Here is a 12491-nt window from a genome sequence, read left to right on the forward strand (position 1 = left end):
AGGGTTGTGGAGTTTATTCAGCTGTTAGCCTTGCTATATCACCTTAACTCTGCCACTTTTGTATAGTAAGAAGTAACTTTTAAAAATTAATTCACGCTAGTCTGGAACACATTAAAAACACTCACTGTACAGGTATGTTGCAGGGCAATACTATAGGTAGATCTAGTGTTGTTAGATAAGTTGGTTGGATATTGGCATTTTCTGTACCTGGACAGAAATAACACTTCAAAATTTCTACAAATCTTTAAGAAAAATAGAATTTGCATCTTCTGTCTGGCAAAGACTGTTTGTCTTTGGACATTGTAATAGTTACATCCTTAAGACTTCTTTATAAATATTGAAGTTTAACCTCAAATTAGTATAATCTTTACTCCAGAATTCATCCGAGATCTTATCCAAATTACATTCAGTTGAAAAGGTCTCTTTTTGCTAATACCGATGAAAGCTGTCAGCCTTAGCAAGTTCAGGTTTTAGATTAGGCTTGTTATTTTCCCTAATTATCCTCTGGCTATGGAGTGGAATTTTCTTTTCCTGGTTCCCAAACTGTCTGCTTTATTTCAGTATAGATAACTGATATTTTCTTTGCAGATTTATAGACAGATGTCTTTGTTCATTATGATAAAGGCACTTAGTCTCTGTAAGATATCACTTAAAATGCTATTAATTAGAACTAGCACTATAAGGATAGAATAGTATAGATAATCTCTAGATGGTGGGAACCATAGGCAGTGGTAGCATCAAGTGGACCTCTGATCCATACGCAGCATGCTGGGCAGACTCTGTGTGCAGAAGAGACTTTCCCCTTTTGGCTATTCAAACTATTATGGGGTTTTCTTACAAGAAAACAACTCTATCATAATTTCCACTGTCAAACAAAAACAATGTTCTCATGAAAACTTGTTGCTGCACTGCTAGATAAAGGCAAGGACAGGTAGGAGGCATTGTCACAAGTGCCCACTGGGAGCTGCATGCAGGCTTTTCTTACTACCAGGCACTGGCTGAGGTGATCCTGCAGCTACAAGGTTTGTGCAGCACAGTACAGACCTAAAGGCCATGCAGCACGTGCAGCACAGGCCTGGGCATAGGCACGTTAACTCTTCTGCAGGCAGTAATTGTTTGTTACTATCAGGTTAACTCCCCATACTGGAAGTGTTAGGAGCTGGTCACCACATCTGCCTGGGATGCAGCTGACTTGTTCTGGTGTATCTGGGGCCGATAGTATACAGAGTGAGTAATATTGATAGTAATTTTGCAAATATCAAAAACAATCCGGTACACCTTGCTGTCTACGTAAGCATCTTGTCTTGGGACAGAGGGAAGGATTTCCATTACCTTTGTGGGAAAACCTCCTTCCTCTCATAAACAGGTAAAGAGTATGTGCCTTCTATCACAAACATTTCTGCTCTTGGGAATATGTAAACCACAATGTTTTGTTAATTTGACATTTTTGACATCAAGATCAGGAAGGGTGCAAAAAGTTATTTTATAAAGAACATTTATTTATTTAATCTTTCCTAGCTTCTCCTACTTCAATTACTACATATGAAACATGTCAGACTTATGAGAGACCTATTGCATTTACTTCAAGATCAAGGAAGCTATGGATTCAGTTCAAGTCAAATGAAGGAAACAGTGGCAAAGGATTTCAAGTCCCCTATGTCACTTACGATGGTGAGAGTGGGATTGTTTTCCATCTTTCTGTTGTATCTGAATTGCACAAAACTGTCCTTTAGATAATCTCTCTTACATTGATGACAGGGAGCAAAACATGACCAAAAAAAAAAAAAAAAATCAATGTAACTTAGGTTTTCAGTGCATTACTTTCAAACTCTTTACAACTGGTTTAAATAATACCTAATTTTACACTTGTTATTTTCCTAATATTTGAAGAGCAGATGGCAAGTTACACAGAATTCTTTATAAACTTTATCCTTCTCCCACTGAGTTCAAAGAGACTCCCTTTAAGTGGTCATTTAGCATATGCATAACAAGAATACTCAGAATTTCTGTGCATTTCAGGAAGCCCCTTCATCAAGCCCTACTGGTAACCCACAAGATCATGAAAAGCATAAATTAATAAAATCACAGCTCCAACAGAGAAAAGCGATGGTGCAAGAGGATCCTTTCACTAAGGATTCATAAATCCAACGTGTCTTAAAACAGTCTTGCTTCTCATATAGAAATATACAATAAACTGTGTATTTTGTACTCCGGGATGATTATTTTAACACAACTAAGACTTTTCTGTGATACCTCAGGCAGCTGTTAGCCCATCTCTTTTCCAAACACCAAAGAAATTTTGGGAATGATAATAAAATCTGTATTAAGTTGGTGATTAGCATTGATTCAAGAATTAAAATGAGAGCTGTTCTCAGGGCAGACAACAGGGACAGTTCCTTACTGTGTCCTGGACTTCATGAGTAATCTTTGACAGTTACTTTCTACATGTGGCGCTGTTTCTTCATCTGTAAAATACAGATAATAAAGCATTATTATCTGGAGGGAGTAGTTTTCTGGGTTAATTTAGCTTACTGTTCAAAAGCAGTACAGAATTTAAAATTTTAATTAGGTAGGACTACAGCAGGATGAGAGACACTGAATAAAGAACTGGATACTAAATTTCTCAGCTCTGCATTGAAGAGAAAGTCTAGTTAATCAGTGTTTGGCTATTATCCACCCATAGGATGTCACAAACAGTCGCTCACTGATGTTTATTTTTCAGAGGATTACCAACAACTAATAGAAGATATTGTTCGAGATGGACGATTATATGCATCAGAAAATCATCAAGAAATTCTAAAGGTACTAAAATTCTGCTTTAGCTGAGGCTAGCCAAGGATTCATTTCACTAAATATTTTCCCAACATAGATCTCTCTACCCTGGTAGGATCATAATATTTGAAGTTTACATGTGATCCCGAATTAAATTATCTATCTTCTGAGGTTTATGCTGGTATTTGTAGTAACAAAATCAGTAGCTCAGCTGGGCTGAGCTCATCTACATCCTCTGCTGAATCAGGATCTAAATGAAATATATGCTACCATGATTGTATGTTAGAATAATTACTCAAACAAGAATAAAAAACCTATTGTTTGAAGAGTCTTCTTCAGCCTCAGTCTAAAATTTGTTTAAATGAGTCATTAAGTTAGAATTTCCTGTGCATTAAAAAATGTATCTACCTAAACTTTTGTCCTGCCTTCACAAGGTACAGCCATAATGTAGCATTGCAGGCTGTCCATGAAATGATTTTCAAAAGATATAAGCAACAAATTGGAGAGAATTGTGGAGAAAGGCTGCTGGGCTGGGTTGCCACCTATAACAACTAGTTAATGAAAATCTATTTTTTTTAAAGGAAAAAACAGAAGGCCAAATTCAGCGTGCTAAATGTGTAGTTTAGAAGGAGAGGAGCTGATTAACAGCCAGCTCTCCTGGCCATCCCTGCTCCAACCCTGCAAGTATTCACTGACTGAAGTTTGGAGGTCACTCAGGTTTCAACTCCTGTGCTGAGAGACTCAGGCACAGGCTCAGCTGATTCTCTGAATCAAGGTTTTACCAAAGTGCAAAAGGTCTTTAAAGAGATAAATGTTGCTGGAGACCAGCCTTCTCTTACCCTTATGGAGGAAAGGCCCTGAGCAACAGCATTAAAGAGTCTGGAAGAGCAGCCAGAGGTAGCTTGCAGTGCTAATGCCAATCTTCTACAGCCAGTTTGTGGTTAACCCAGCCGCTACCCACTCAAAAAAAAAAAAAAAAAAAAAAAAAAAAAAAAAAAAAGGCACAGTAGACAGATTCATCAGTGTAAAATTCCACACAACATTAAGTACTTTCCTTATATTGCTTTACCCAGAGTCCAGTTTTGCAAAAAGAAAAAAAGGATTGTTGTTCATTAATTTTAAAAGATGTACAGAAAAAAAATCCAAACAGTATTTTTATCTAATATGTATGCTGTCTCGTAGGACAAGAAACTGATTAAAGCTCTCTTTGATGTACTGGCACATCCACAAAACTATTTCAAGTACACAGCACAAGAGTCAAAAGAGATGTTTCCAAGATCATTTATAAAGCTACTGCGATCAAAAGTTTCCAGATTTCTACGACCGTACAAATAGTGGTATTCAGTTTGGGGTTATTTTGCATTCTTGTTGAATATTATCTCTCCTCCGTAGTAGAAACATTTGGTAATTTGAAGGCTCTTTTTTGCAGTCTTTATTTTCAGTTGTATATTTAAGAATATCTACAATGTTTTATAATTTTTAAAAGCCAATGTTCTAAATGAAATTTTTACTACAAAAAAAAAAAAATGTGGATCCCTGAGTGCATCTAAGTTGAAGATACAAATTTGTGTCTGCACTAGTGTATCTTCACTTTCCATTCAAAACTATATCATGTGGAAAATATTCTTTCTATATTTTTATTTTTCATTCAAAAGTAGTTTTCTGCAAAGCAAATAAGGCATCTATTCAAATCTGATTAAACTACCTGTCGATAAGTTCTGTTGTAGAAATGAGTATGTAGTATAAATAATACTTGGATTTTGAATTGCACTTGAAGTTTATATCTGAATCTTTAGAAGAAAACAAAACAATCTAAATTTCATTATTTCTCATTTGTGGCTTAGTAGAACCTCTGTCCAAGTAGAAATCAAAATGTAAGAAAAAAAAAAAAAAGGAAAAAAAAAAGAAACAGATGTTTAATTTTGTTTTATGAATTAAGTACAATTGAGTCCCACATCCTAACATTTTATCTGTCCTCTTCTAAACTTTTTCAGAGGTTTTCCAACTGTTCGCAATAGCGTTGAAATGGATTGAGCGAATGAATTCTACACAATAGTTTGTCCCTTTGGAGGCAGTTAAAATAGGATAGATGAGAAAGGAACAACAGCAACAGTAGTAGTGTTCATTTTTTATTTCCCTTATTAGAGCATCTAATTAACTACAATATATAAATATATAAATATATACTTCTATTTGTGGGTACATTATTAATGTTATCTTCAGTTACTGTAAATATTATTTGTGCTTAAATCTTTACTCCCACACACACTATTTACTCACATCTATTTGTAACTTTGCTTAGACGATTAAATGACTTCTCCAAGTGCTTGTCACTTCCGTTAACACCAAACTGAAGCCTTCTGGAGTTTTATAACACAGGATGATGGTTTACTTTGGGGCGTTCTCTTTTAACATATTATTCCAAGAAAATTAACATCTACTTGGAAGCAACTACTGTGCAGTAAAGGGTCAGTTATTTCTTTGGCACCCCTCACACGCAGACCAGCAGAGTTACTCCTGAGGACAGCATGCTTGTGAGGAGCTTACTAAGGAGGAAATGTTAGATCTGCCAGCTCAAAAATGCTGAGAACATACCTCTGCCATGGGTAGAGCTCCAAGGGGGCAGTGGGGGGGGAACAAAGTTTTGAACCCCGGTTAGATGAGTTGGAGGTCAGGCCCTGCAGGCATCAGAGACCTAATGCTCCCTTTTATCACAAATTTGCATCCACAGTCCTCAGAAAACATGAGGACTGTAGTCTGCAAAATAGCATTAGCCTTGTGGTCAGGCCTTCCTCAGAGTGACAGGTGCCTGGGTGCCAAGACAATGATAAATACTGATTCCTTCTGTTTCCTGACACAGAAGCTAATTTCAGTGAGAGAGCAACCTCTTTATTTTCAAGTCCCTTCCTCCTTTGTATCATTTTCTTTTCTGATCCTACAAGTTTATGACATGCATAAATTAACTATCATGCCAACATCCTTTCAGAAAGACTATTATAACTTTTTTCTTATTGTTTTTTTGTTTGTTTGTTTTTATCTCTACCCTGTAATTTAAATTACCCTTGGATGCTCTCAAAGACATACATTAAGCGTTGTTACAGTTAACTTTTGTCTTCAAGCAAGTGCTGTTTAAGTTTACAAAGTTGTTTTCTGTTGGCTACAACTGGTTGAATATGCCATTTCTAAGAGATACCTTAAATATTTTGTTGATTTTTTCTGCTTGGCTATCTTGTATTTTTGCTTGCCTTCTTTCCTCTTCTGTTGAAGAAGATTTTTTTTTTCTGTGCCTAAATGGTTTCAACTTAGTCTAACAACTCAGTTTTCTCACTTGTGGATCTGCGGTCTTTGAAGAGCTTTGCCTTTAATCTCTATATTTATATATTAACCTTTGCTTCCAAACATAACAGCTCCATACAGATTATATTTTAAAGGCTGTTAAGCTTCCTCTTTAGATCAGGGCTGAAAGTAACTGCCCTAAAAGGTCCATAAACCGCTGGCAGTACTGTAATATTTTTCACATTCTTATCTGCATGAGGAATCCATATAGCAACTACAACACAGGCTTGTCCTGGTTGTGGCCACTGTTACTGGGACCTTGGTATAGCTGTGAGAGGTGAATACAGAAAGAACTAGCCTTGTTTTGCTCTGGTACAACTCACCCTCAATTACAACCATGTTAGACAAAAGCAATGTTTTGTCTAGTTCATCCTGAAAGACAACTTCAGATGTGTGTGTTACCTTATGCTCCCTGGAGCCACATGAGGGCAAGGACTCCACAGTCAGGACAGAGCACTCAGTGACTTCTGTAGCAAATGCAGAATTTGTATTGCTGAGAACAGTGAAAGAGATTAATTTAGCCTTCAAAATTATACAGTGAAATGCTTCTAAATACATAGGGATTTCACAAGCCAACTTTGAATGCATGCAGCACAGAACTACCATTGAATATGCAAATTTATCATTAAAAAAAAATAATGGCAAGTGGTATATAGGATCTTCTGAACCAATTTCAGCTGATTTTTATGACAGCACATAATTTTTACGTGAACTCTAAAAGTGAAAAATGCTTTGACAAACCTTATCCAAGAATATCTTAACAGTTTCAGAAAGACATAAGTATTTTTCATACTAGATTTACAGTTACAGAAATTGGTATTCACCAAAGAGAAGGTGAGCTGAGCTCTTCATTTGTTAATGTAGTGGAGGGTGTTTTCACTGTAAGAAGTTAGAGAACATATTGCTACTATATGATAATAGCATAACAACAAGGAATGTCATTTTCTATGGAAAAGACTTAGATAAATTTAGCAATCAGAAAACACACAAGGTGAAACACTGCTTTCTTTATGAAAACTAGCTTTCTGGAATGAATTAACACATAGCAGAAATTTTTGCCTTTTACCCTAAATGTGAAATAGTGCATTTAAACATATTCAATAAATACCTATTTCTATCTATTGTTGCAGAATTTCACGTTGTGTCCAGGATAGGTTCAATAACACAGTTGTGCTATTCTGGGAAGGCTGAAGAGGTGTCCATTGGTGATCACCCAACTCTACATCACAAACAAGCCAAGCTTTTTATTTTCAATTTGCAAATGCCTATATCCTTAAAAGCTGCACCTGTAGCACTTAGTATTTTAATCCTCTCCTCCTGCTTTAAATACTGCACTTATTCTTAGCGAGGTGGTAGTGAATCATCCCTAAGCATTCTTATGTGCCACCAAATAACAGCCTGCACACCTGCTGCTATCCGGGAGATTGCAACAGTCAGATGTCACTAATCAAGCCCTAAATCATGCATGAAAGTGCTTGCTAGTGATTGCTGTAAGCGAGGCACTTGTGCCTGTCGCCTGAGTACAGGGAGCACTGGGATTTTGTGCTTAGTAGGAGATTGCTGCCTACATCTTGCCTGCAACAGTAAGATTTATACTGCCTGAAGATTTAGGTCCCTGAAACTGGGTTTAAAGCCACTAAAGTCTTCTTTCAGCCCGTTTTCCTGCCCTGCCTTCCTTCCTCTATCATGTATTAGATTTTTACCTGATGACTGACTTTTCAAAAGAAAGTTATTTCCTTATTGTGCCTCCCACATACAATAAAGTTAAATCACAGTGTGTTAGACATACCGAAGATTTAGACCAATCTCTCCTATACATCAGCCTTGCATTAGCTTTAAGTAAGCTTACTAGAGTAAGCTAATTTTAGCTTTATGTCGTTTTAGACCAACATAAGTAAAGATAGGTCTGGTTGCAGAGCTTTCAGAGTCTGCATTTTGATTTGTCATATGTTTTTTAAAGAGAACAGCTAATCTGTAGACCTCTGTCTATATGCAGAATGAACAGATTATGCCACATGAACAAGAATCATGCTTACGTGCATTAAACATTCAAATAAGAAAGTCAAACCTCACCCCATTCCCCTTTGTGTGTCCAACAATTTCAAATTTCTCAGATCAGTCTTATGCACAAACAACCCAGTTTTAATCTCGTAGATAACAAGTTCTAATCTTCAAGAGCAGAAGCATTGGTATGATTCTGGTCTGTGACAGCATCCATGTCTGGACTCTAAATACCATTGAGTGCTCTTAAAAAATGAAGTTGCAGCGAAATCCTCAATAACTGAACTCAGTGGCGAATTCCTCAGCCACCTCAGGGGTCTGGGTTTCCACTTTTCTGCATGATGGTAATGAGCAACATGCTGTTATGTGTACTTGTGTCATGATTTCGAGTAGTTGCATTTTTTTCCATAATTTAAAACCACTCTTTGACAGGAATGGTAGTAACTGGAGAGGTTCTATAGACTCTCAATACTTTAAGACATTAATAAAATAGTTTTCTAGGATGAGACACTGTTTTAAGCACTTGCAGGGAATTAAAAAAAAAAAATTGTCTCCCTTAAGAATTTATGGAAGAAAGGAAATCAATTTCTGTAAGGTAATATAAACTTATTCCTTGGTATCAGACTTGAATTCAAAGAGAAGTCTTGTGTTTTATTCTAACACTTTTCATCTGAATAGAAACAAACTGGGAAAAAACTCTTAAAGTAAAAAAAAAAAAAAAAGTTATATAAGTATCTGAATATATACAATTCCAGTTTGTTATTTCATTTATTTATTCTGTTTCATCACTAAACTTTTTAATCTATAAAAGTAATATGTAATATACAAGAGTAAAATGTACAGAAGTACCTTTAGATGTAATAATTTAAACCATCAGTATTCAGAAAGGTGAGGTAAGTTCTAAAGATCTACAAACAACTGCAATTCAACTTTAGCTGAATTTATCAATATTTAGGAAAAGAAGTGGCTTTGCTTAATTAAACTTTATTTTAATGATTGTGAAAATATCTTTTTAGTTTGTTTTTATTACTTTTTTAATTAAAATTATTTTGTAAATATTGTTTTCTATGTTTTATACCTTAGAAAGGCCACTAATTTGTATTGACAGCAGCAGATACTTAACAGATGATTTAAAAGGTACTTACACAACACTGGCATGTGGTTAGTACCAGATACATCCTTCCAGACTACTGCTTTTCTTATTTCTGCAATCTCACTGGCATCAAAGAAAAAATTTCTGGGGCAACTTAACCTGCTGATTTTCACAGAATTGACTATCAAGTGTCATTCTGAAGTGCTTACCATTTTCACATCACATAAAGAATATGTATTTTAAAGTTAGTGCTAGTTCTTACTAGAGTAAGAAACAACATGAAATTCAGAAATAAAAGGGAATTCAAATGATTATCACCAAATATAGCATAAAGACAAGGAAAGGTATGGTATCTCTGTGCTCATAGGTAGCAATGGAAGTGATAAAATAACATACTGGATGAGATCATGAGCATTTTTAGGCAAAATTGTCATTGAGATCTGTGGGATTTTTACCTACATTAAGTTCAATATGATCGTATCCATCATCTATTAAGCAGGAATTTCTAGTAGACTAGATTTTGAGAAAAATACCTGGATACATAATATTGATTTCTGTACCAATTTGCTATGTCTAAATCACTGGTCATGAGTGACATTTTGAACTAAGCCCTTGTAGATGCTGCTGGGACTTCTAAGCTTTATTATCAATGTAAATTATGTATAAACAGCTATTCCTGTATGAAACATACCATGGTAGTTTAGAGCAAAGACAGTGAATAACTGTACAAAATTTGATACTTAGAAACTAAAATACAGTGATCTAAGCTTTACCAATATTTTAACACTACTGTCAGATTTGTAGTAGAAAATGTTGTTGTAAATGTACCTTATAATAAAATACATTTCCTTTTTCCTCTGTATATTAATAGCTTTGTTTTCTATGTCAAAGCTCAAAATGAAGCATGTAATAAAAAAATTGTTAAAATCACTTTCATAATAAACATTAAATGGAAAAAGGTATCTTCACCTGCCATTTTATTCATGTATGTGTAAAAGGTTGATTTAAAGATGAAAGCCGAAATTTCCTTAAGTGGTATATTCTTTATTGCAGCACTGGATGCATGGGGGATCCTTCCACCTATCGTGCATGTTCGAAGTGACAAAATATCTCATATTTATACAGCGAAACAATGAATATTCAATTAGCACCATACATATTCATTACCTAACCCCGCCTACCCTCGCTTCGTATGCTAATTAGCTTATCAGTCCTTGCGCTTGCGCAAAAGTCTTCCAAGAATTGTGGGCCGGGGTCTCCATGATGTGGGCAGTGGTCTTTGGGAGGAAGGCCGTAGGTCTTCCTCGTAATGCACTTTTCACCTTTGCTTAATCAGTTGTTTTCCAAGCTGTAAAAATGCTGAGTTGGCTTTCAATTTAACTGAGGGTCCGCAGATAACAGGAAGTCTCAGTTAACAAGACAAGACAATTGACTCAAGTTATCTCAAGTCTCAGCCTGATTAACGGTTAACAGATACTGGGATGTTTTCAAATAACAAGATGCTTAAACATAACAAAAGGTCTACAGATAACAAGATGTCGTTTACTTTGTCCTTGCTAACTTTTAACCACAAGTTTTATTCTATCCTAAAGTGAGTTTATACTATATCAGGTATATGAGGTATATGTACCACACACCAGCGTATTATAAACAAGCATCAGAAGAGAAATCATCTTTTTGATAAGATATTTCAGTCTAATTTGCATTTTTATGCAACAGAGAGCTTTTTCTTTTTTATCAAACAACTGGAGCATATGAGTGCTGGAACAATGAGTTCCTTCCAAACAGACTTCAAGGACAGTTATGCAAAGCAAGAAGAAAATAGAAAAAGTGGAAAGTAGAGTCTCTGTAGTGACATCAGTAGCTCAGTTAAAATTATTTTAAAAATCTTTTGCAGTTCAGGACGTGCAAATTGTCATTAAGGTGTGTGAGAAACACTCTGTAGCCAATGACTTAGGCTCAAGGGAGGATCTCAGTGAAGTAGTAATTTATTTGCAATTGCAATGGCAGACGCCCCACAAACAGAAGAGCGCACCTACTAGTTCCATAACACAGTTTATATACTTGTTTTCCTCCAGCACCAGGACCGGGGCCCTTCTCTGTTTCCCCATTGACTGGGGTAATCCAGGTTCACAATCTATCCGGTGCTTCACAGACAATGCTTTCAGGTGCCAGCCGTTTATAAGTCAATTATTTTTATTTTTTTTTACTTTTATACTCTTTGAGGTGGTAATGTTTCTTACACGGTGATTTCTGCCTAATTTCTCTAAGGGTTCTGGTTGTCTGCATTTTACAAGGTAGTCTTGTAGGAATAGAAATGTTGTTTTTGCAGAGTTACATTGTTTAGAAGGAGGGAATGTGGTACTGAGATATGCTTACAGTGATAAGAAAGTTTAGCAGGCGACCTAGTAAAATGCAGACAACCAGACTCCTTAGGACAATTAGGTGAAAATCACGGTGTCAAGTCAAGTCAGATAAGTGAAGAAACATTACCACTTCAAACAGTAAAAATGTCAAAAGAAATTTGAAATTTAGCAGGCCGGCAACTGAAGGCCATGCATTGTTTGTGAAGCATCAGATAGATTGTGAACCTGGATTACCCACTCAGTGGGGAAACAGGGGAGGGTCCTGCCATCAAAAGGTATATAAACTGTGTTTTGGAACTAGTAGATGCGCTCTCTCCTGCTTGTGGGGCGCCCGCCATTGCAATCGCGAATAAATTACTACTTCACTGAGATCCTCGCCTGAGCCTAAGTTATTGGCTACGGAGTGTTTCTCACAGTCTGCCAAGTTTTGTTATCACTGCAAGCATATCTCAATACTACATTCCTTTGCTCTAAACAATGTAACTCCACAAAAACAACATTTCTATTCCCACAATCCCCCTCTTTTCTTCTTTATAAACTGTTGATTTTTGCAAAACTTTTCTCTTAAGGTGTAATTTGGTAGATATCTTCCTCTTCTTCACTTTCTTTGCTTTCCATCTCCTCTAATATCATCATCTTATCTGAGTAGGGTGGTGGCTCTGTTATATATGGAGTGGTAATTCGTGTTGAGAAAATGGTTGATATTAATAAAGAAGGGGGAGATTTGGGAGTGTGGCCATGGGGGTTGGAAAGCCCCATGGTTGAGGTAACATTAGACTCTTAACGACAAGGCCATCAGGAATATAAAAGAGTTTAGAGGGAACAAAGAAGGGTGATTCAGGAGACTTCATGCAGTCTGGGGTTTCTTGTTCTCCAGATGGTTCTCTTGTTCTCCAGCCCTTAAGGCATGGATGTTTCTGGGT

At 36.2% G+C, this 12491-nt stretch overlaps 1 protein-coding gene and 1 long non-coding RNA gene across 10 annotated transcripts in view; one reads left to right on the plus strand and one right to left on the minus strand.

Annotated features, from left to right (window-relative positions):
• SCUBE1 (signal peptide, CUB domain and EGF like domain containing 1) overlaps window positions 1-10164 on the plus strand; it is a 251963-nt gene extending 241799 nt beyond the window's left edge. For 8 of the 9 annotated variants that reach the window (XM_021278740.4, XM_072041711.1, XM_027450071.3 and 5 more), the window contains 3 exons: window positions 1519-1671; window positions 2723-2802; window positions 3955-10164. In XM_021278740.4, the coding sequence (XP_021134415.1) occupies window positions 1519-1671; window positions 2723-2802; window positions 3955-4107 (386 nt within the window). In that variant the 3' untranslated portion in view covers window positions 4108-10164. The remainder of the gene's footprint in view (window positions 1-1518; window positions 1672-2722; window positions 2803-3954) is intronic. The other variant, XM_038173489.2, reaches the window with a different exon arrangement.
• Window positions 12-7343, minus strand: LOC110354444 (uncharacterized). The gene is made up of 4 exons (XR_002406393.4): window positions 7217-7343; window positions 6511-6601; window positions 3612-3732; window positions 12-2465 (listed from the first exon to the last, which is right to left on the minus strand). It is a non-coding gene; the product is annotated as an uncharacterized lncRNA (long non-coding RNA).
• Window positions 10165-12491: the final 2327 nt, after the last annotated feature.

The sequence above is a fragment of the Anas platyrhynchos genome, chromosome 1, assembly GCF_047663525.1.
Source record: "Anas platyrhynchos isolate ZD024472 breed Pekin duck chromosome 1, IASCAAS_PekinDuck_T2T, whole genome shotgun sequence".
Taxonomy (NCBI): Eukaryota; Metazoa; Chordata; class Aves; order Anseriformes; family Anatidae; genus Anas; species Anas platyrhynchos.